At 43.7% G+C, this 19693-nt stretch overlaps 1 protein-coding gene across 2 annotated transcripts; it reads right to left on the reverse strand.

The window, feature by feature from the left end:
• Positions 1–271: 271 nt before the first annotated feature.
• LOC137915212 (vinculin-like) lies at positions 272–15924 on the reverse strand. 2 transcript variants are annotated; one of them, XM_068758653.1, is made up of 22 exons: positions 15855–15924; positions 14711–14861; positions 14059–14167; positions 12814–12936; positions 12011–12171; positions 9856–9946; positions 9615–9762; positions 9367–9520; positions 8932–9107; positions 7856–8046; positions 7530–7556; positions 7030–7229; positions 6614–6742; positions 6349–6498; positions 6163–6271; positions 5743–6045; positions 5531–5655; positions 4944–5129; positions 3836–4012; positions 2726–2929; positions 2538–2642; positions 272–2285 (listed from the first exon to the last, which is right to left on the reverse strand). In XM_068758653.1, the coding sequence occupies exons 1-22, from the start codon at positions 15884–15886 to the stop codon at positions 2139–2141; spliced, it is 3198 nt and encodes a 1065-aa protein (XP_068614754.1). In that variant the 5' UTR covers positions 15887–15924; the 3' UTR covers positions 272–2138. The 2 variants fall into 2 exon arrangements, with proteins under 2 accessions (XP_068614754.1, XP_068614755.1); XM_068758654.1 differs by lacking the exon at positions 7530–7556.
• Between the last annotated feature and the right edge of the window lie 3769 nt (positions 15925–19693).

Genomic DNA, 19693 nt, shown 5'->3' on the forward strand with positions numbered 1-19693 from the left:
ATTAGCAAATGGTAGCACATGTTTCACATTTACAGGTGATAAACATGGCATTATCACCTGTAAAAGCACGCAATGCAGCGAGACTTTTATCACGAAGCATCACTTTCCCTGAGAGCATCGAGTCTAGTCCTGTATTACAACCAGCCAACTCACTGCTCTGCGAGTCTAATAACAGTTAATAATAATAATAATAATAAATTTTATTTATATAGCGCTTTTCTAGACACTCAAAGTCGCTTAAGTTAGTGATTAAATCAAGCGGCAGACAGAAGTCATTAAAGTCATTTATTCTTCCGAGGCACAGCAGATGTGTTGGCAGGATTAGAAGCTATCAGAATACATTCAGGGTGTGTATGAACACATGAAGTACACACAGACGCACACCCTGTCACCCTCCTAGTCAGGGATCACTGATTGCTCTTTGCTTGTAGACCCAAGAATCAAATGCAGTTAACATTGTGTGCTACCGTTTACAGCTTTGCCCGCGAACCACCATGGGGACGGTTCTCTAATACTGATAATGCAAAAAGGCTTGCTGGCACCGAAGCCGTCTCTCACACACTGTTGTTCTCAGACCAACAGGGTTGTGTAGAAGCCGTGCTCAAAGAGTCGTGCAGGATTACTGCCCCGACGCGTGGAGAAAGCTTTTACAAAACAAAATGCTGAATTGGAGCATCATTGGTTTTTTTTTACAGTTCTTTAGAGTTTTCTTTTTTTTGTTGAAGATTTGAGAAATAATTCTACTGTTAACATGAACCACAATTAGTACAAAAAAATGCAACAAAGGAGAAAATATTTTCTCTTTTTTTGGTAAAGATTTACATCAAAGAAGAAAATGATCTGTTTTGTTGGTAATGAGAATTTCATATAAGCCAGACCATTGGACGCCACTGTGTGAAAATGAAAGTCCAAACAAAGAACTAAACACACACTAATGGCAGGAACTCCATTAACTCTTATTGATGGAGATGAAAATGTCTAAACAAACCCTGGTTGTTGCTGTTCTTTACAGTTTAGTGAAAACTATTTGTTGAATATTAATCTCTTTTGAAATCAACAAAAATGTCACTGACAATCATGGATTTTTTTTTTCAAATCATACAATCACTTGTTTCATTTCACCATTTACCTGTAAATCGTGACACTGAATAAACTAGACAGCAAACCTGACGATGACTCCATCGTCAGTTAAGAACAAGAACAGGCATTATTAATAAAAGTATTCATGAAGAGAGCAGGGCTCATCAGCCCACCTATAGAGTGCCAAATAAGTGTATAAAGTATGCATTGTTTTTTTTTACCCATAAAACAAATAATCCCTGTATTTACAACGGAGAATAAAATAAATCACTGAAAAAAATTAGTTAAAAGTAAATGTCTTTACTTTAAAAGACGTATTTTTATCGTCATAATTTTCCTTTAGAAAATAGAAAAATCTTCATGCAAAAAATATATACCTGGGATTTGGATAAACTCTTGTAACACAACATACCAAAAATATATATTAAACACTGTCTTTGTTTAGCTTGTGTATTTCAGGGAGCTTGCTAGCAAAGCTGTGTTTCCTCTAATAAGAGTTTCTCATCTGATTTTATTTACCTTCTTACTACTCACTAAATCACAGAGGAATTCTGCAGGAGGTGGCAAGCCTGTCTATTTATAACGACGCCTCCTTAATCTGTTACACAAACTTTATCTCAATGCAGAGGTGTGTTAATATTTACCCGTGACAGTTTGTATTTATTACAAGTGTACTAACGAACTGTGATTTTCTTTTACTGTGACACTGCTGTCAGTCCATTACAATATGAAGAAGTGAAGCAGGAATTTCCAGCTTTACTTCTATCTCTCCCGTGCTGTTTCAAATGTCTTAAAGTTATTTACGCATACTGTCCCATAATCATGGACTGATTAAGATGTAATCTGCAGCCTCACAACAGTTTTGTGTCATCTCCGTACGGGCGTGTGCTGTCGTAAAAGGGATTGTCTGATTGGTTCAGATTTAGCACATCATAGTACCTTAATGAATATTGTCTTCAGGAGCAAAAATATTTGTTTCAGTCTTTAGCGTGTATTTAAATATTATTTTAAATAAAGAAAAACTAAAGTTCTCCTAGCCATTTGGTGGGGGCCAAGCTTTATTGGTACCAAGGAGTCTTGCGCACCCAGCGAAGAGTGAATCCTGCATCTGTGCGGATCTTGATGGAGGCTGCCTCTGCCTCCCGGACCGTCTCCTTCACTGACTGCATCAGATTCTGGGCATTATGGACCAACATATCTGTGGCCTGGACAGGGACAGGGATTAAAAGAAAACAGATAGGACAAAAATATATATAACTTGTGGAAGAAGCACTGAGATTCAAAAACTATTTTGAAAACTATAATATTAGATATTGTGCTAATATTAACCTTTTTTTTAATGCAATGGCATCCCTGTTCTTAAAATATTCCACAGTATCAATACAGTATACTGTACCGTATACTCACATTGGAAGTATTTATATCAGACATACAGAGAGAAACCGTTCAATCTTTACCTGCTCAGACTCTTCTTCGCTGATGTTTGTTCGTCCCAGCATGGTGGCTTTAACAGTAGACAGGATCTTCAGCTGAGTGCTGATGGTGGGGATTCGTTCACACACCTTTGAAAGGAGACATGCCCAAGTTCTATTTTTATAGAGACCTTTTCAGTATTTGTATATATATATATTATAGTTTTTTTTACCTGTAGCAGATTTGTTCTGATGCGCCTGTCAGTGCACTGCTTGGCCACCTCCTTGGCCAGTCTTGTAACCTCATCCGAGGCCTTGGCGATGTCCTTTGCGCACTGAATCAGGGCACGTTTGTTGCCACTCCCGCCACGCACCAGCCGAGACATTTCTGCCATGAGCAGCGCCATCCTTTTGGCTGCTGCAATGATGTCGTTACCCTGTGAAGAGGGAGGAGAGGGGTGGAGGCGGAAGCAGGAAGAACTTTTAAGGTTACTAGACTTTGGATTAAATATGAAAATGCAGTATGGTAGTACTTAAAATAATCAAAATGTAGGATACTGATAACAGTGATGTTAAGCTCTGAGGTTAGAGACACGGGTGAATTTGAATTCCCAAAGCAAAGCAGGCACTAAGTTTAAAAGTCAATAACTGCATGCAGCGCCAGTTAACACAAATTCTTGATCCATCATGGTGGAATATAATTCAGAAATTTCTCTTCATCATTTTGGATGGAAACAATGTTGAGGTTCTCCCTTGCATCAGCGCCAACCTGAGGTTAGTACTTGTAAGCGACATCCAGAGTGATCAATACACCATGACAGCAAAGAAGCAGTGGCAGGTGATTGTAAACGATAGGCAGGCAAGCATCGTATTCTAACATCAAAACTACATCACCCAGAAGTCTTTTGAAACTGTCATCCATGACTGCAACAGGGATGAGAGCACGACAGGGAGCCTGGCTCCTCTTGTAAACCACTCTACCTACTCATGAGCATAAAGGCGGGACGTGTGAAGCCAGCGCCACCTTATCCGTGTGCTGCATCAAACACACCTGCCATTCCAAAAGTCCTCGACCTTTAGTGTATGACGTCAGCACAAACGGGTGTTAAACATGTCTGAGTGTGATGCAGCCACAGCCGGTTGGAGGTTTCCTCGGCAGCGGCAGGTGCAGAGCTCATCGTTTGTGCAGACTGTCGAGGGGCGCTTCGTTCGTCCTGCACGGCGTCCTGGCGTGATGCTTTTGTTTGTTTGCATGCGAAAATTGCGAACGTGAATGTGCGGGGTCACTATCTGACCCGCATCTGTTTGCGTGCGTGCACCCATATGTATGTGCGTGCGCAGACCTTGCTGGACCACTTGCGCGCCTCCTGGTGGAGAGACTGGGCAGCTGCCAGAATGGGTTGATTGACAGGCTGGTTGGAGGGCATCATCAGCAGTTCTGGCTCATAGTCATCCTCACCATCAGTAAACTCATCTTCATCATCTACCTCTCTCTCCTCTACTGCCTCCTCATCCTCAGGCTGGGTGGGTGGGTGGGTAGGAAGCAAGGAGGGGGGGTTGTTGGTGCAGGGAGGCACAAAAGGGGTTGGGAGGAGGAGGAAAAAAGGAGGAATGTGGGGAAGAAGGGGGAAGCCAGGGATGGCCGGAGGGAAGGGAGGATGGGAAAAAGGAGGCATTTAGTACAGCATGAGAGCACTGGATGGAAGAACAGAAGACAGGTAGGAGGAGGAGTAATTACAGGCGCTGCAAAGGAGCAAAGGAGAAGGGAGCTGAAGCTGCACACAAAGCAAAGATGGGAACAAAGGAAGAAGCTGGTTGGGCAGGCAGGATGCGGCGGGCTGGCCTTTACGCCACTCTTGCAGTGATCGAGTTGGCAGATTGTGAGCATTTGCATAACTGAAGACTTCCTGGTAGTGAATTCATGAGTCTATCTGGTCGCATGCTGGGAATGTGAGTTACAAGAGGTACTTTGTGCCGACTTTCCAAAGACGAGTTAAGCTAAGTTCATGTAAACTGCTGACATGGCTAAAAGGGGGAGAACGGCCATCAGCTCCATAAAGACAGTGAGAGGACTTTGATTATGCTTAAACCCAGACACACACATACAGAACACAGACACTCACTGGAGTAACAGTGAAAAGACTACAGAGATGGAAGAGAGGTTGGATCTACATCACACAAGATGTAAGTGTGTGCGCACGACCAGCTCACATGCAGCGCATGATCAGATCACTGGTTCCTTCTGAAACTGTGATCGAGCCACTGACCTCCACATTTCAAAGCAAGACCATGATTCAGAATATTCACTGAGCTCATGAGGGTATTTCATCACTGACCTGCTAACGTATTTAACCCATTTATGTGTGACATTATTACTATTATTATTATCATTTATTTATTTTAAATAATCCATATTCGATGGCGTGAATATCCATGTTTCTGCGGACCCACCTTGCTGGACCACTTGCGTGCCTCGTCGTGCAGTTGCCTAGCAGCCACCATCATGGGCTCGCTGAGCACCTCTCCAACCTTCTGCTCTGGGAACTCCTCATCCTTCTCCTCAGGGGGAGGGGGTCGAGGTGGGGGTACCTCGCCCTCTGGCAAGGGGGGCTTGGGTGGTGCCTGCTCATCACTCAGCTGAAGAAAATGCACCCAGATATGCATGTGCATAAGAATATAGATTTTTTTTAAACTATAACTTTTCCAGCTTAGTCATAAAAAATGATATTTAAAAAAAAATCTAAAAGGCTTTATCAGGCATCAGGCAGAAAAGCAGGATGGCTGTAGCAGGGTGAGATATTTTTTATTTTTTGTCAGTCTGAAGGTAGGCTGCTTGCCATTGTTATAAAGATCTTTGGCATCAATGTGGCCACGTGACATAAATGAGACCAGGAAGACTGGAAATGTTTTGGCTTTCCCCAAACCTGCATTTTTTTGCAGGGTCAAATTAGAACAAGGAAGTGGTGAGGCATTCTCAAGTCTGACTGTGAATAAGAGGAACTATGTCAAATATGTTAAACATGTTTGACTGTCCTTACATGGAGCTGGTCCAGGTCAGGTGGTGGAGGAGGGAAATCAGGTTCCTGAGGTTGGAAGGCTTCTCGGACTTTGCCGACTGCAGCCAAGATCCTCAGGCAGGAGTCCAAATAGGCTTTTTGCAGACCTGTTGGGGACAAGATGTAAAACAAACATGAAGGCAAAAAAAACCCGCCCCCAAACAAGCAGGTATTTGTGTAAGTTCTTCCTGCACCTTGATCTTGTATGTTCCCAGCCACTGCCTTAGCGTCCATCACCATGGGTGAGATGGTGTGCGAGAGGACATCTGAGGCGTGCTTCACGGTGTCTCTGAACCGTGGGTCTTCAGAGTTCTCCACTTCCCTCTTAGCCACCAACAGGACCCGATTAGCTCTTCTTGCTATGCTGGTAGCCCCGGCAACAAGCATTTGGGGCTGAACATTTGCCATGGCAACTCGGCATTTGTCGATGTCTTTCTTTATAGCCTCCTCGGAAGCATCCAACAGAGATCTGGTGTCGATAGCCTCGTCCACGAGGCCTGAGAGAGAGACAAACGCACAAATTAACATCTGAATATCAACTTCTGTTCGTGAAGATAACTTGGTTTATTCAAAGTTATACAATAATTGGTCAATAATGTTGAGAAAAGCCTCACTAGTGAGTTTTTCCACGTTGTCAATCCACTGGTTCTTCATGGTGTCAAAGTGCTCGTATGCTGCTTTATTTCCTGGATTCTTCAGCAGGATCCGAGCAGCAGAGGTCACCTGGACATTAACATATGGGACTGTGTGAGTCAGCGATGAGGTTCATTCATGTCTGCAAAAGGAACAGCAGAACAGACCTGTGGCGTGAGATCCCTGGCATGTTTTACAGCAGCGTGTATGCCCTCTACCGTGCACCTATTGCCGGTTCCCACTGCGGCAGCCTTCTCTGCGGTTGCCCCCAACCTGCCTGCGTGGGCTTCAAAGTTCCCTGCGCGCTCCTCAAAAACCTACAACAAACATCAACGGAGGAACAGTCGTCTGTTGGGCTCCAATTCATTACAAGCGCAGCATCTGGATGGAGCAGAATCACATGTCAGACTCTTTTTTTTTTTTTTTACTTACTTCCTCCCTGTTGGGGGCATCAGGTGGAGCAGTTGCAGCTACAGCCAGCAGTTTGATCGGAGTGGTGGTGTCACTGAAAACATCAGATACTTCCTGGGTCATCACCCCCTGCATGTGCTGCCTCAGGTCCTGGTAGAGGCGAGGAGTGTCCTGTTAGTCCACTAGGTGGAGCTGTGCATCAATACTTGGATCACAGTTCCATGCGCTTGTCTTTGATAAAGTATAAAATGTTTTTTCTTCCATTCCTGCTAATGGACCATGGCATAACGCCATTCGTATATCTCTACCACTTAACCAGGAAATATTTGGAAAGTCTTTTACTTACAATATAAAGTAGCCCGAGTTTCCATAACGCTTGACTGCAGCGCATAAGCCTGTGCGGATAATAGTGTGTATTCATGAGAGCACTGGACTACCTTAAGGCTGTCCTGCAGCTGTGCAGCAGTAGCTCGTGCATGAGGAGCCTCAGCCTCACCCCTACCAGCCATGTCAGCCAGAGACGCTGTAAGAGCCTCCGTTCGATCACAGCGCCCAATCATATCCTGTCGATAAGGGCCTAGCAAGCCCACTGCAAGCCTCCTCCCTTCGCCAACCATCCCCCTGATTGCTGCCTGACCTGGGAAAGATAAAAGGCAGAAGGGATTATCCCGTCTGGATTCCCTATATATCTTTGGTCCCTGGTAAAAAACAAAAAAAACAAAAACAAGATTGATCCATGAAGAAATAAAGAACTATAATTCATGCATGTCCTTATTTAGACATGGGGCATAAATAATACATGGCAGTGAAAATGCCTCATGTGTCATCAGTATGACAAGCCATTTTTGTGTACAGGCTGACCCCAAAAGGTTTCTATGCACTAATTATATGATTTATATTGAGTGCTAGCTATAAAAAGCATGGAGTAGTGAGGTACCTGTGTTCCACTGCAGTATCTCACATTCTGCTCCCAAAGGGAAGCATGTGACAAAAGACGAAACAATAAAATGACAAAAAAAACAGGAAGACAGCAATGTGTGTCAATCAAAGCATCAAATACAGAACAATACTGCGTAAATCAAGTCTGTCAGTCAGTGATTCATGCAGGATGCCTCACTGTGGGCAGGTCAGAACAAAGCACAGTCATTTAGTTCTATTTTCTACCACAGTCAGACATGGCAATAATGGACACTGATTGTGTCATTTCCTCCTATACCCAATCGGCTCGTGAAATGATTTATTTTTGTTCCCAGTTGCGCTCACCTATTCCTCTGTCATCCACTCCAGGGTTGTTCGCCCAGCGGAGGGCCTGCTCCATCTTTCCCTCCAAGGTGACGGCAGGCTTGGCTGGTCTCATGTTGGCCACGGCCCGGTTGGTTTTGGACTGCAGAGTCAGCAGCGCCGCTCCAATCTGCTTTGCCAAAGCACGGGCCTCTGGGCTGTTGCCTTTACCCCTGAGACAGTAACACGGAGATGATATGAGGCGTAGAGTTCTGTCAATACACACACGTCAATACACCTTTCAAATCAGATCCCTCTTTGATGCCACATTAGAGGGAAATACCACCCAAACGTAAAGACAAATGGATTCCGTTACTGGATGGGACTTGGATCAAGACCAGGTTTCAGGGTCAGGCTTAGGATAATAATTATGGATGGAAATATATACACAGTAGTTTAATTACAATTAATAAATATAAGGCCAGAAGAGTAGAACATTATTAAATACTTCATATAAATATACAAGAACCCTCATTTTTCCAAGGAATTAAAAGATAGGATCCTTAGAATGTCCTTGCACAGTCACATTCTCCTCCTTTTAAAGAACAGATCTGTTTCTATATTGATTTGGGTAGCAGCTGACTTATTCCGTTTACTTCTCATTTTCATCTCTGCTTGTGTTTTATGGTCAGTGCATGCACCTGAAGTCGAGTCACTCCTCCGTGATTCGCTGAATTACTGTCAATTTAGTAAATCATCTCGCCTAAATCAAACCACCTTGCAAACAGTCAACATCGAATATGAAACAGAGTCCCATGAAGCTTTAAATGGTGGTATTTTCCTCCAACATTTACTAAAGTTTGTTCTTCAAATGCTCACCAACCCTCCATACCATGACCCCCCCCCCCCATCACCCCACATTTAAACAATTATAAACCTTATTGTAGGACTGACGCCAAGGGTCGAAAGGCAACAACATATTTTCCAGGCAGGCAAATTAAACCATCTATTGGCAGCATGAGGTTGTAGTTTGAGCCTACAAAAAGAGGGTCTAAGGATTACATAAAGTACTGAAGAGCATCAGTGCTGATTTATGTGCTGGAGGTTGGACAGCATACTGTTTACGCAGCTCCACAAGTCTGGCAGTGAGGCCTGCGATCTCAGCGATGGAACGCAGGATGTCATCCCGCTCCTTTGGGTCGTCACACAGATCAGCGATGCGTTTGGCTTCTGCTAGTAGCGCTCTGATATTCTCCTCCCCTTCAGGACCGCCGTTTGGATCCGCCAGCCAGGCCTAAAAAAAATAAATATGCATGCATCTGGATTAGGTAATCTGATCAAATAGGAAGTCCAAATCTCCGCAGCTGCACCGCAACATATAGTGTTTAGGACAGGAAAAGATTTGTAAAGATTTAAGTATCAAATTGTTACTCTTATCCACAGTAGCTCTGCAATATTGACAGAAACAGGATGAATACATTTCAAAGGGGAAGCACGATTTATTGGGGGAGAGGGTTAATTCAGATTGCTGTGCTATTATTGTTTTATCTGACCTGTGCAGCATCCAGCCTTCTGGCAATGGCTTGCTTGGCATTGATTAGCGCCTCCAACCTGCGAGCAGCACTGTCCACTTTGCCAAATAACAAATCTAAGCCCTGTGAGCACTGGGCTGCACGCTGCACACACCCTGGGGTCGGGCCCTGGCCTCTGTCATCAGAGAAAAAAAGACTCACAGCTGACGCATGGTGGGAAAAATACACTACACTTCCATCCTAACTCTTTTCTCATGCAAATGAAGTACCTGGCTCTTAAATCTCCAATCTGGTCTGTCATTTGTCCCAGAGCTTTCGCAGTAGCCAGTATGTCTTTCCTCTCTTTCCCAGCACACAGCTCTCCAACCTTGCCAGCTTCATCCAGAATGACTCGCAGGGCAACCTCACCGGGGTCCCCTTGGGGGAGAAGGGCATGCCACGGTATCACACTATAGGGATACCGTCTAAAAATCTGATTGGTTCGTCAGAAAGCAGAAAGAATCCTGTTACCTGGTTGTCCGTGAGGGTCTTTGAGCCACCCTTTAGCTTGTGCCATCTTTGACTCAATCAAAGCCAGAGATCTCTTCAAGGCCTCCATATCCTGCGGGTAGGAGAAAACACAGCATTGTGTGTCTGTTTAGTCCATCCCTTCATTCTTTATACTTCACACATGCCCGTCTCATCTTGACTGTGTAAATATTAATATTTTTTTTATCAATTTATTTAAAAATATATATATATTTTTACAAATATTTTAATATGGAATTTAAAATTTAAAAAATGGTCACAAATTACAGGCTGTGAGGTCGTTATATAAATTACAGCACCAGTGGATCAGGATTTAGGTAGGGTCAATACGGGGATGACCCAATAGAGGGTATGCACTGACATTATTCCCCCCCCTGAACAAAATAAACTCATCTTATTAAAATAGTCCATTGACATAATGTCAGGAATTGTTTCCTGATATTTATATGTAATGGGTCTTAATGTCGGGGAAACACATGGAACCAAAGCACAAACGTGTTTGTATGCAGTAGCCTTGAGGTTTGCAGTTGTGCTCATGGTGAGGGTACATGATGACACACTGTGTACCCAATTGACATATCTCACATCATTAGGATAATTATATGAAGCTGAGAATGTCGGGCCAACCTACAGTGAGCTCCCTGAGGATTTGCTATTCTCAGATGATCGACAGATCCGCATTTCAGAGCCTGGAATACAGTTTTTTTTTCTTCTGTTTGACAGTCTGAAAAAAGATTGCTCAGATTTTTCACAATTACATGACAGCTCCTCTTCTAGAGTTCTGTTTCTTAGATGAACGGCAATGCTGCCGCTCAGTGTGTTTAATCGCAGCAACGTCGGCGTACTGTAGCCTCAAGAGAAAACGCTCTATGAGAAAAATACTCATCACCGTTTTTCTTTAAAAGGAAACATCCCAGAAATTTGTGGCGTAATCTTTATCACCATTATTTTTATTTATAGGCATATATAACTGGAGTGTGTGACGGTTACAAAAACATTAGCCACTAATTAAGAAATGGTTAACAGCTATTAGTGGTAGTACAGCCAAACCTAACTATTTAATTGTGGGCAACCGGTAAGTTAATTTTATTTTTGTTAAGTGGGACCTACAGAAGAATCAAAATCAATTTCCAGCTCAGAGGAAAAACCAACAGCTTAAGTGGAGCCATTCAATAGAGCCCATCTATTATGGATGTGTCTGGACACCAACCAGCGTATTGCTATAGTTCATGTTTTAAGAGGAGGGTTGTTGTGTTCCCGGGGTTCCACCGCACACTGACAGTAAGTGGCCGTCACTGCTTATACACAGAATATGTTCACGGCAAACACACACAAACACACACAGACGGGTCTTTGTCTGAGGTAGCTCTGTAGCAGAGAAACATGCAGGATTACGAGTTAGACCTGAACCTTACCGGTAAGTGAACTCATGGCACACAAATGTCACTCTGATGCGCCAGGACAGGATATTCTGCCCCCCCCCGGCCCCCCAAAACATCTGTATGTGCTGCTGACAGCGTTAAATAGTCCCACTACTGACAACAGTTACTGCTAACAAGCTATTTAGCTGAGACACTTAAATAACTGCCATCTGTTTGAGGCCATTTGATTCAAATTGACCTCTGGAGACAAACAGATGCACATCCATAAAGTGATGAAGTACGTGTGCTCAACATCCTGTACATTAGCTGATGGTCAGCGAATTAAAACACATCATACGTTTGCTCTTTAGTTCCAGCATGACAGATGCATAAGCATGAGGACGTGATTCTCCTTCATCTCTTTCCCACACGCACACACACACACACATGCTTGAGACTGCAGAGGGAGGGAGGGAGGGGGGGTGTGGGGTGGAGAGAAACAGGCTTACCTTCTACAGGGAGGAAAAGAATGGAAGAGGACGGTAAAGAAAGAAAAAGAAACAACCAGGCGTTATGCTACCGAGCAAAAAGAAAAGTGGATACAGAAAGTAAAGAGTGAATTTTTCTTGGGATGCTCTCTTCAAAATAGGGGGGAGGGGGGGGTGTGAGTAGCTATGTGTGTGTGTGTGTGTGCAAGCAAAAGGTGATTGCTTTTCGTTGCTTTTGGAGGGTTCAGGGTGTGAAATGAGGACTCAAATGTGCAGCACAGATCATACCTTGTTCGCCCAGGCGTCTTCATCCCACGTGGTGAGCTGCAGAACTCGGATGATCTCACTGATCTCGGTGCTCATCTTCTCAAAGGTGAACCTTCTGTTCCTCTCTGCCTCTTCCACGCCAGCACCTCTGCTGCTCTTGGTTGTGACAAAGATCTTTACAGCTGAGGACGAAGAACGCAGGTTATAAAAGAGCAAATATTCATCTATTCAGGCGATATATATATTAGTTCAGGTCACGACACGACAGCACAAGAGGTGAGTCTGAACCAAAATGAGATCTAGTTACTGTATTGTATTAAATAAACCAAAGAATGAAATAAAGACGCTAAAAAATGTCCTTAAAGCTGAGGGGAATTAAGCTGAGTACTAACAGCGAACGCATTCATCCATATTTGTGTGATCAACTATTGATCACATCCACTGTTGTTTTGTTTATGAAGAGATTTCTGTTTGAATTAAAATAAAACATTTCATTTGTCCTGTATTATCCATAGAACTGGAAAGCGACGGCGCAGAATGATTTTTCTCAACCGCTCAGAAGCAATCCTTTTATAACGAATACAATTATTTTGAATCATCTGGAACTCAAAGAACTTCAAATGAAAGACATGACAACAGACAATTGACATGCTTGCTAACGCATCCTCAGGCATCTTCTTCTTCTTCACTGGTGCACTATGCAGTATGAGAGCCATGCAGCCAGACCCACATCCCCAGCATCTAATGACTTTAATTATCAGCGTTGCTATAACAACTAATGAATGTTCAGTGGCCTGCACACACACACAGTCGTTCATACACACCAGATATCAGAACAGGCAGCAGCTCCTTGACGGTGTTCATGGAGTTCACCAGCATCTGCCTGTGTTCTTGGTGCGTCAGCTCCTGCTGCCTCTCATCAATCATCTTCGACATTTTGGTCATCCCTGAGGAAATAATAATGCTGTGAAAGTAAGGGGTGAAATCAAACTATCCTGCAGGAGAATGGAGTTGGAAGCTTGTGTTGTGTTGGGGGGGGGGGGGGGGGGCGGGGGGGTTACACAGTTTTACCTATGCTCCGACAATCAGCGCATCCTCAAGTGTATTCGCCAGCTGAGTGCTTCCAACACATCCAAACAGATTATTACCTCACGAATGACTGATGTCGTTCAATGAAAGCATCAGTCGCGTGTGGGGGAACCTTGGCTTCAGATTTCCTCTGGCTCATTATGCCGCCGTCCACTGACAACACAACTGACCTTCGGCCTTGGATGATAAATAGCCTGTTTATTGTGGCACTTTCCTGCCAATGAAAAGCCTCTGGTCCTGAATCACTGCATCTTTGTGTCAAAGGAGTGTTTGGTTAATTCGTTTTTTTCCCATCAGAACAGATGTTTAAACCCAGAAATAATAAACCAAGTTCAAATGCAAGGTTCAGGATTTGGGGATGGTCTTCACAAAGTGTCAATTTCATCAATACCAAATGCTGCCAAGCATCTGTGATATTCCTGCTGGTCTAAAATATTAAGACCACGGTCATCACCTGGGAAGAGTTTTAATTTAATAAATTTAATTGTTCTTAGGACTCCAGTTCAATTAATTTTTTAGATTAGCAGCATTTATGTAAAGTTGGAAGGGAAAAAAAAGTCTACAACAAACTAATTATTTCATTAGAAATTAGTCAGTTCATTATTTGCTTTACCAATTATATGATTTGGTCAATAAATTGTTGAAAATTTTAAGGAATATGGGTGGATCTTTTTCATTGAAAAAGAATGCAAGAATGTAAGAAAGCAGGACTTTAACTTATGGGGAGGGGATGTTCAGCCTCGTGGGAGGTTGTAAATGTAAAATTGTAGCTAATATGTTATTTAAAACATACAAAAACAAGATTATGTATCCAATGTAACCCTCAAATATTACAATTTTATATGGAATAAAAAATGTTTTTAATGTAAATGTCTACCACACATTTGCATTAATACATTTTAATTGGAGCTCTTTGCACGATAGCCTTGACAGACAGAAAGACAGTCAGACAGACAGACAGGCAGGCAGCTCCTGCTGACCTGGTCCCAGGTTCTTGGTGTAAGTGATGAGGTCCTCCATGGTCTCCACCACTTCAGCCACCGCCAGGTACTCGAGGATTCCTTTGCACACGCGGATTATTTTACGCACCTGACACAGAAACAGACAAAACCAGATGTGGAACAAACACAAAGTGAAACATCGGCTGATATTTGTGATTAGAGACAAATTGATTGGGTGCACAAGCTTTTTTAGACAGTGTTGAAGTTTCTCTGTTCTTTGTGCTGTGTGTGTGTGTGTGTGTGTGTGTGTGTGTAGACTGTACAGTCTTATGAGGTGCGTCTTGTGACTGACTCTCTCTTTTAAAATGAGGCTAGTGATGAGACATCATGAGCATCGTCATATGACTTTAAGGCACTGCCATCACATATCCAACACAAACAAACACACGCACCCACACGCACACAAACACACACACCCTGAGTTATGACAGAGGAAAGTCATTTGATCTCACTTATTAGATCAGGCCTCATTTGAGACTCCATTACGGAGTCGATGCTGAGTTCCTCCTTCCTCAGTTCTTCTATATAAAGCTTTACTTCCTTGAAAGATGCCACACCTCTGAAGTAAGAGTGATTCATAGGTCACACACACACACACACATTTAGAGAGGAAAACACAAGTAACACACACCTCAGCTTCATCAAACGTAAGGAGCAAGTCGGACGTTCCGGACAGTATCCCTCTGGATCCATCGATCAGGTAATCTCGAGCAGGAACAGAATATGGATCGGCCTTTAGCATCTGAGACGCCTGGACGAGCTTCGAGCAGGAGTTCTCCACTCTGAGAGAACGCAGTTGGTTTAAAACGAGCAGTTAGGGTTCGATCCAGCAAATACATCTACCAAGGATTGTTTTTTAATCACCTTGCAAGTCAAATATATATGATCTCACATCCACCAAAGAAAACCATCTGCAGCTTGGATAATGAAGCTGCTGCCATGGCAGCAAACTGATGCTGACAAGGCTGTTACACAGCACACACACACACACACACACACACACACACAGGGAAGTGTGTTGTGCAACGTATTCTCCTATATTCAAAGAACAATACAAAGCTTTATGTGTCCTCGTAGTTAAATATGTAAACAAGTTTCACACATCACAAAATAGTTTGTAGAGTCTTCTTTGGTTGGTTGGTTGGTTGAGTGAATCAATGATTAGTTCAACCTGGAGGAAGTGATGGTTTTTAATAGCGCTTGAATAAAGCTAAGTCCCTCCTCTTCTGAGCCCCTTGGTTCAGGGTATCGATGGCTGCCGGTTTGTCTATATTTAGACTCGTTCACATTCTCGCACGCCTCCCTTGTGAGCCTTGCGAGGTAGATTTATGGTGTAATTCCCTGCGTGTGAGCGAGTGTATCTGCTCCTGGTCTGGACTGGATCGGAAAAGGGTCAAACATGCAACGACAGAAAAGAAAAACACACAAATGCGACACATTCAGGCAAGCAGACGCCTGATGTCCGAGTCGTGGGACTGCTGAGTCGGGGCGTCTCAGCCGGTAAATAGAGCTCAAGTCAGCGCTTAGAATCCAAGCTGGGAAATGACTACCAGCCTCTCAGAGGCTCGGAGGCTGGATGCAGTCGACCAGCCTCGGGCTCAGAAGTGGCTCTTTGTTGCAACCGGGAACGCAGCCACATTTCCTGACATTAAAATCCTCTTTTGAACAAGTTCTCTGTGTGGTGAGATGAAGTGGATCATGTCCATCATTTGGACTCTGTGTGCCTTGATGAGGGGGTTAGAGACTAAAGCACGGCAGTGCAGAGGCAGACTTACTTAATGAATGCCGGAGGCATGTCCCTCTTCATCACCTGGTCTTCTGTGGTTTGAACTGTCTCTTTCCCCACCTGCAGGACACATGGATGCACCAATTATATTATCATTAGCCACGGCGAGACAGGAAATGGTGTTCAACCAAGTTCTATTAATAGTTTGAAGGGTGAATGGGTGTATATCATACCTATTTGAACCATGCATGCGTGCACATCGCTGCGAGGGGGCGCAGCTTGGCTGACTCGGCCACCTGTTTTTCTACACAAAGGCAGGTTGCAGGGGAAAACTCTTGGCCTAACTTGGCCTAACGCTCAAGCCCAATAACCTGCATGTGGCCACGCCCTGGGGGTGTTTCGTGCTGATTTCATTTAGTCATCAGTCAACATCCAGGAATTTCTTTCTTTTTTTATATTATTAAATCAGGTTAAAATGATATTAAAGAGTTAGAAAAGCTAAATGCACATTTTCATTTAACAGATCAAACTGAACCTGACAGTCATGACTGTGTGTATTGATTTTCTAATAAAAGCTGCTTGACTTCCTGCTCCAACTGCCCCCCCCCCCCCTCCCTCACCCCCCCTCATCATGTTTTCTTTCTGAATGTGATTCAAACTCAGATTTAATTTCCCCTCTAATGTAGTTCAGCCAATTAAATATATTTAGTTAGTTTGGTTTCCCTAAATGAATATTTTCACTCCACAAATAAAGAAGAGACTTGTAGAGAGACTGCCGTATAAATGTATATCCTATGCCTTATTATTATTAAATGTACTGTAACAGTAGCAGCAATCTCTGTCAGTGAGATGTGGCACCGCTGACGCCAACCCAACATAAATGTAATCTGCACACTAAATCTTTAGAGGGTAAACACAGGTAAGGGTAATGCATTTTTACAAATGCTGCAAAGACATAAAAAATGTATATGATTACATTATCCGGAGGCATAAATGTGTTTCGTTGAATTCCCCTGTTTATAAAGAAGCAGTGAGATTCCCAACTCTTGGGGAATGCAGCCTGACCGGCAGCGCACCCTCACCAAGACACGCCAGGTGAGTTCAAGAGCTTCCTGTAAACGGCAACGCTTGGTATTGATTGCACAATACATAATTAATGGACAGCTAAGTGGTGTGCGAGACAAACAAGGTGTAATGTGTCTGTGGTTGCACAGCATGAACCGTAGCACTGCTTCAGCACAAAAACGTCCCATCGGGCTAAATCAGGGCTCACTAACATCCGGAGGCGGCGCCTCTGATCTTGTTGTGTTGGATTTGATCCTACATGAAGACGAGGGTATGGGCTCTATCTGCTCCCACCCAGCAATAACGAAGAATCTTTCAAAACATTCTGGATCCACAGGAGGACACAGACCTCCACGTAAACTGGGTCGCTCCTGTTGTTTGAGGCTATGTGCACCTTGTGCAAACTCTGTGAGAGTGTTTTATCATTGAAACAGGCACCTGCTTCTGCTGCAGGCCACAAGGCCGACGACATGCGCTGAACAATGCTAAAAGAATCAAATAAGCAGCATTGCTATATAATAGAAAACAATTGCTGAGAGCAATTGGTGGGGCGGAGGTGGGGGGGGGGGGCTATGAGAAGAGATTACCTATTTGGGCTGTGTTCTTGACAAATACCTGTCTGGCGATAGTATGGCAACTAAGGTGATCAAAAAAGTCAATCAGAGAACAAGATTTTTGGGCAGAATGTCTGCTTTTGTCAACAAAAGTGCTCTCCGGACGCTTGCTGCAGCCCTCGTTCAGCCCCTCTTTGACTATGCTAGCACCTCCTGGTATTCAAACATCAAAATGTCCCTGAAAACCAGGCTCCAAACCTCCCAAAACAAACTGATTCGGCTACTCCTCAATCTGGGGCCCATGACCCACCTTCTTCCTGGACATTTTGCTAGCCTAAAATGGCTCAGGGTAGAAGACAGGGTTAAACAACTCAAAATGGGATTGGCATTTAAAATAGTCAATGCAGCTCTGCCCTCAGTCCCCTCAATCCCTGCATACCTGACGGAACACCTCCACAGATTTAGTGACACCCACAGCCACAACACTAGAGGGAGCTCAAACAACAACCTGATTACCCCCTCCTATAGGACTAACATGGGTAAATCATCTTTCTACAATACGGCCACCCAAGGGTGGAACGGATTGACTCCCGCCCTCAAAACATGCACCTCTTTGGCCTCCTTCAAAAAGGCCCTAAAAATACACCTTTTAGGGGGACAGAAACGGAGATAGTCATCACGACTCTCTCCGGGTCAAACCCCCCCTCCTTTTTTTTTGTCCACCTATGTTGCACGTATTAATTGCTTTAGTAATTTATTGTAATTTATGTAAGTTATTTATTGTCATTTCGCATCAGTGGTGTAATTTATTTTAGATTAATTGTTAGTTTGCACTGGCGGTGTAATAACATTTTATTTTTGTCGTTCTAATGTTACGTTGCATCAATTGCGTAATTTAATATTGGATTTATTTTTATTTGTATTGTTTTTTGTGGATGATTTATGTACGAAGGACTTTCAACGGAAACAAGCCCGCAAGGGCTTTTTTGAAATGCTCCTCTTAGACAGGATGTTTGACGTTATTTGTACTGTAATACATGCTACTGTGTGACTGTACTTGTACTCTAACATTCTATCTAATAAATATATTCATCATTCATCAGCCTTGGCAGCATCTGATCTGAAGGAGCCAGACACACTTTCCCTCTCTCTCTCTCTTCTGTCGTCTGACTGAAAGTGGCTGTTCCTCCTCTGCTCTCTCTCGCTCCCCATTCTGCATCACCCTGCTTTTCCAGCGACAGTCCTCACTCATCTCTCCTCTCCGTCTGCTCTGTTCTTGCAGCGTGCAGTTACTCCACTCAACAGTCAATCTATTTATTCCTTCCAACCCCCCCCCCCCCCCCCCCCCCCCCCCCCGCCCCCAGACATACCCGAGATCTATGTTGACTCCTTCAGGAGCAGATACTTCACAAACTTTGCTGAGGCAGCTCCGTCGTCGGTGCGACTCCAGGAAGCTCACACTTGCAGCAAACTACACCTTCAGATCTTTGGCCCAATCAGCCTATGTGTTCGTTCTGATTGAGACTGGCACCATCTTGTGTGAAAGTGACCTAGATTTTAAGTGCCCCCCCACCCCCCACAGCCAACCCACCCTGGATGGGGTTTTATATCTCACATGAATAATCCTCCTAAAATAAAGCATGCACTCTCAGAAGTAAGGGTATTAGATCTTTATCTGCCCAGCAACCGCTCAGTGCTGATTTTACAAACTCCTTTGTGCTCTCTTTCAGCACCTACTTGACTCTCACTTTCAGCCGCTCCCCTCCTCTTCAGAGAGCAGCAACACCAACGCATCATTTGTTCACCCCCAAACAAAGGCATTTAACTTTGATTTTACACCCCAACACTGAAATAGTGAAAACGATATAGGCTCTGAGGGTATTGATGATGTTTGCGTCTCAATTATCTATTCATCCACCTGATATTCGAGCAGGAATTCTCCACCTATCTGGTTGTTCAGGCATTTGTTTGGGGCTTCTTCTCAAATGAGAAAAGAGAGAATTTCATTACAGCCCATCCAACGCTGGTCTCTAACAGTAGCAGAACACATTTTCTCTGCCTGGTTATGTGCCATGAAGGGTTTGATGATACTCAAATATAACAATTAAAACTGCATTTTTTAAAAATATGTGAATTCCAGCACCCCCTCCCAAAACAACTCCCGGTAGCCTCGCATCTTCTCCACCTGAGACCAGATGAGGCACCTGAGGCCGCTATTAGCCTCCTTCTGCTCAATGTCCGGATGGATCAGAAAGAACAGATCAACGAG

Source organism: Brachionichthys hirsutus, unplaced genomic scaffold (assembly GCF_040956055.1).
Source record: "Brachionichthys hirsutus isolate HB-005 unplaced genomic scaffold, CSIRO-AGI_Bhir_v1 contig_794, whole genome shotgun sequence".
Classification (NCBI taxonomy): Eukaryota; Metazoa; Chordata; class Actinopteri; order Lophiiformes; family Brachionichthyidae; genus Brachionichthys; species Brachionichthys hirsutus.

Coding starts and splice junctions, on each gene's coding strand:
- LOC137915212 (XM_068758653.1), bottom strand. CDS start 15,886: ATGAAGAGGGACATGCCTCCGGCATTCATTAA. Junction 12,937..14,058: donor CACCAAGAACCTGGGACCAG/GTCAGCAGGAGC, acceptor TTATTTCCTCAG/GGATGACCAAAATGTCGAAG. Junction 6,046..6,162: donor CAACGTGGAAAAACTCACTA/GTGAGGCTTTTC, acceptor TCTCTCTCTCAG/GCCTCGTGGACGAGGCTATC.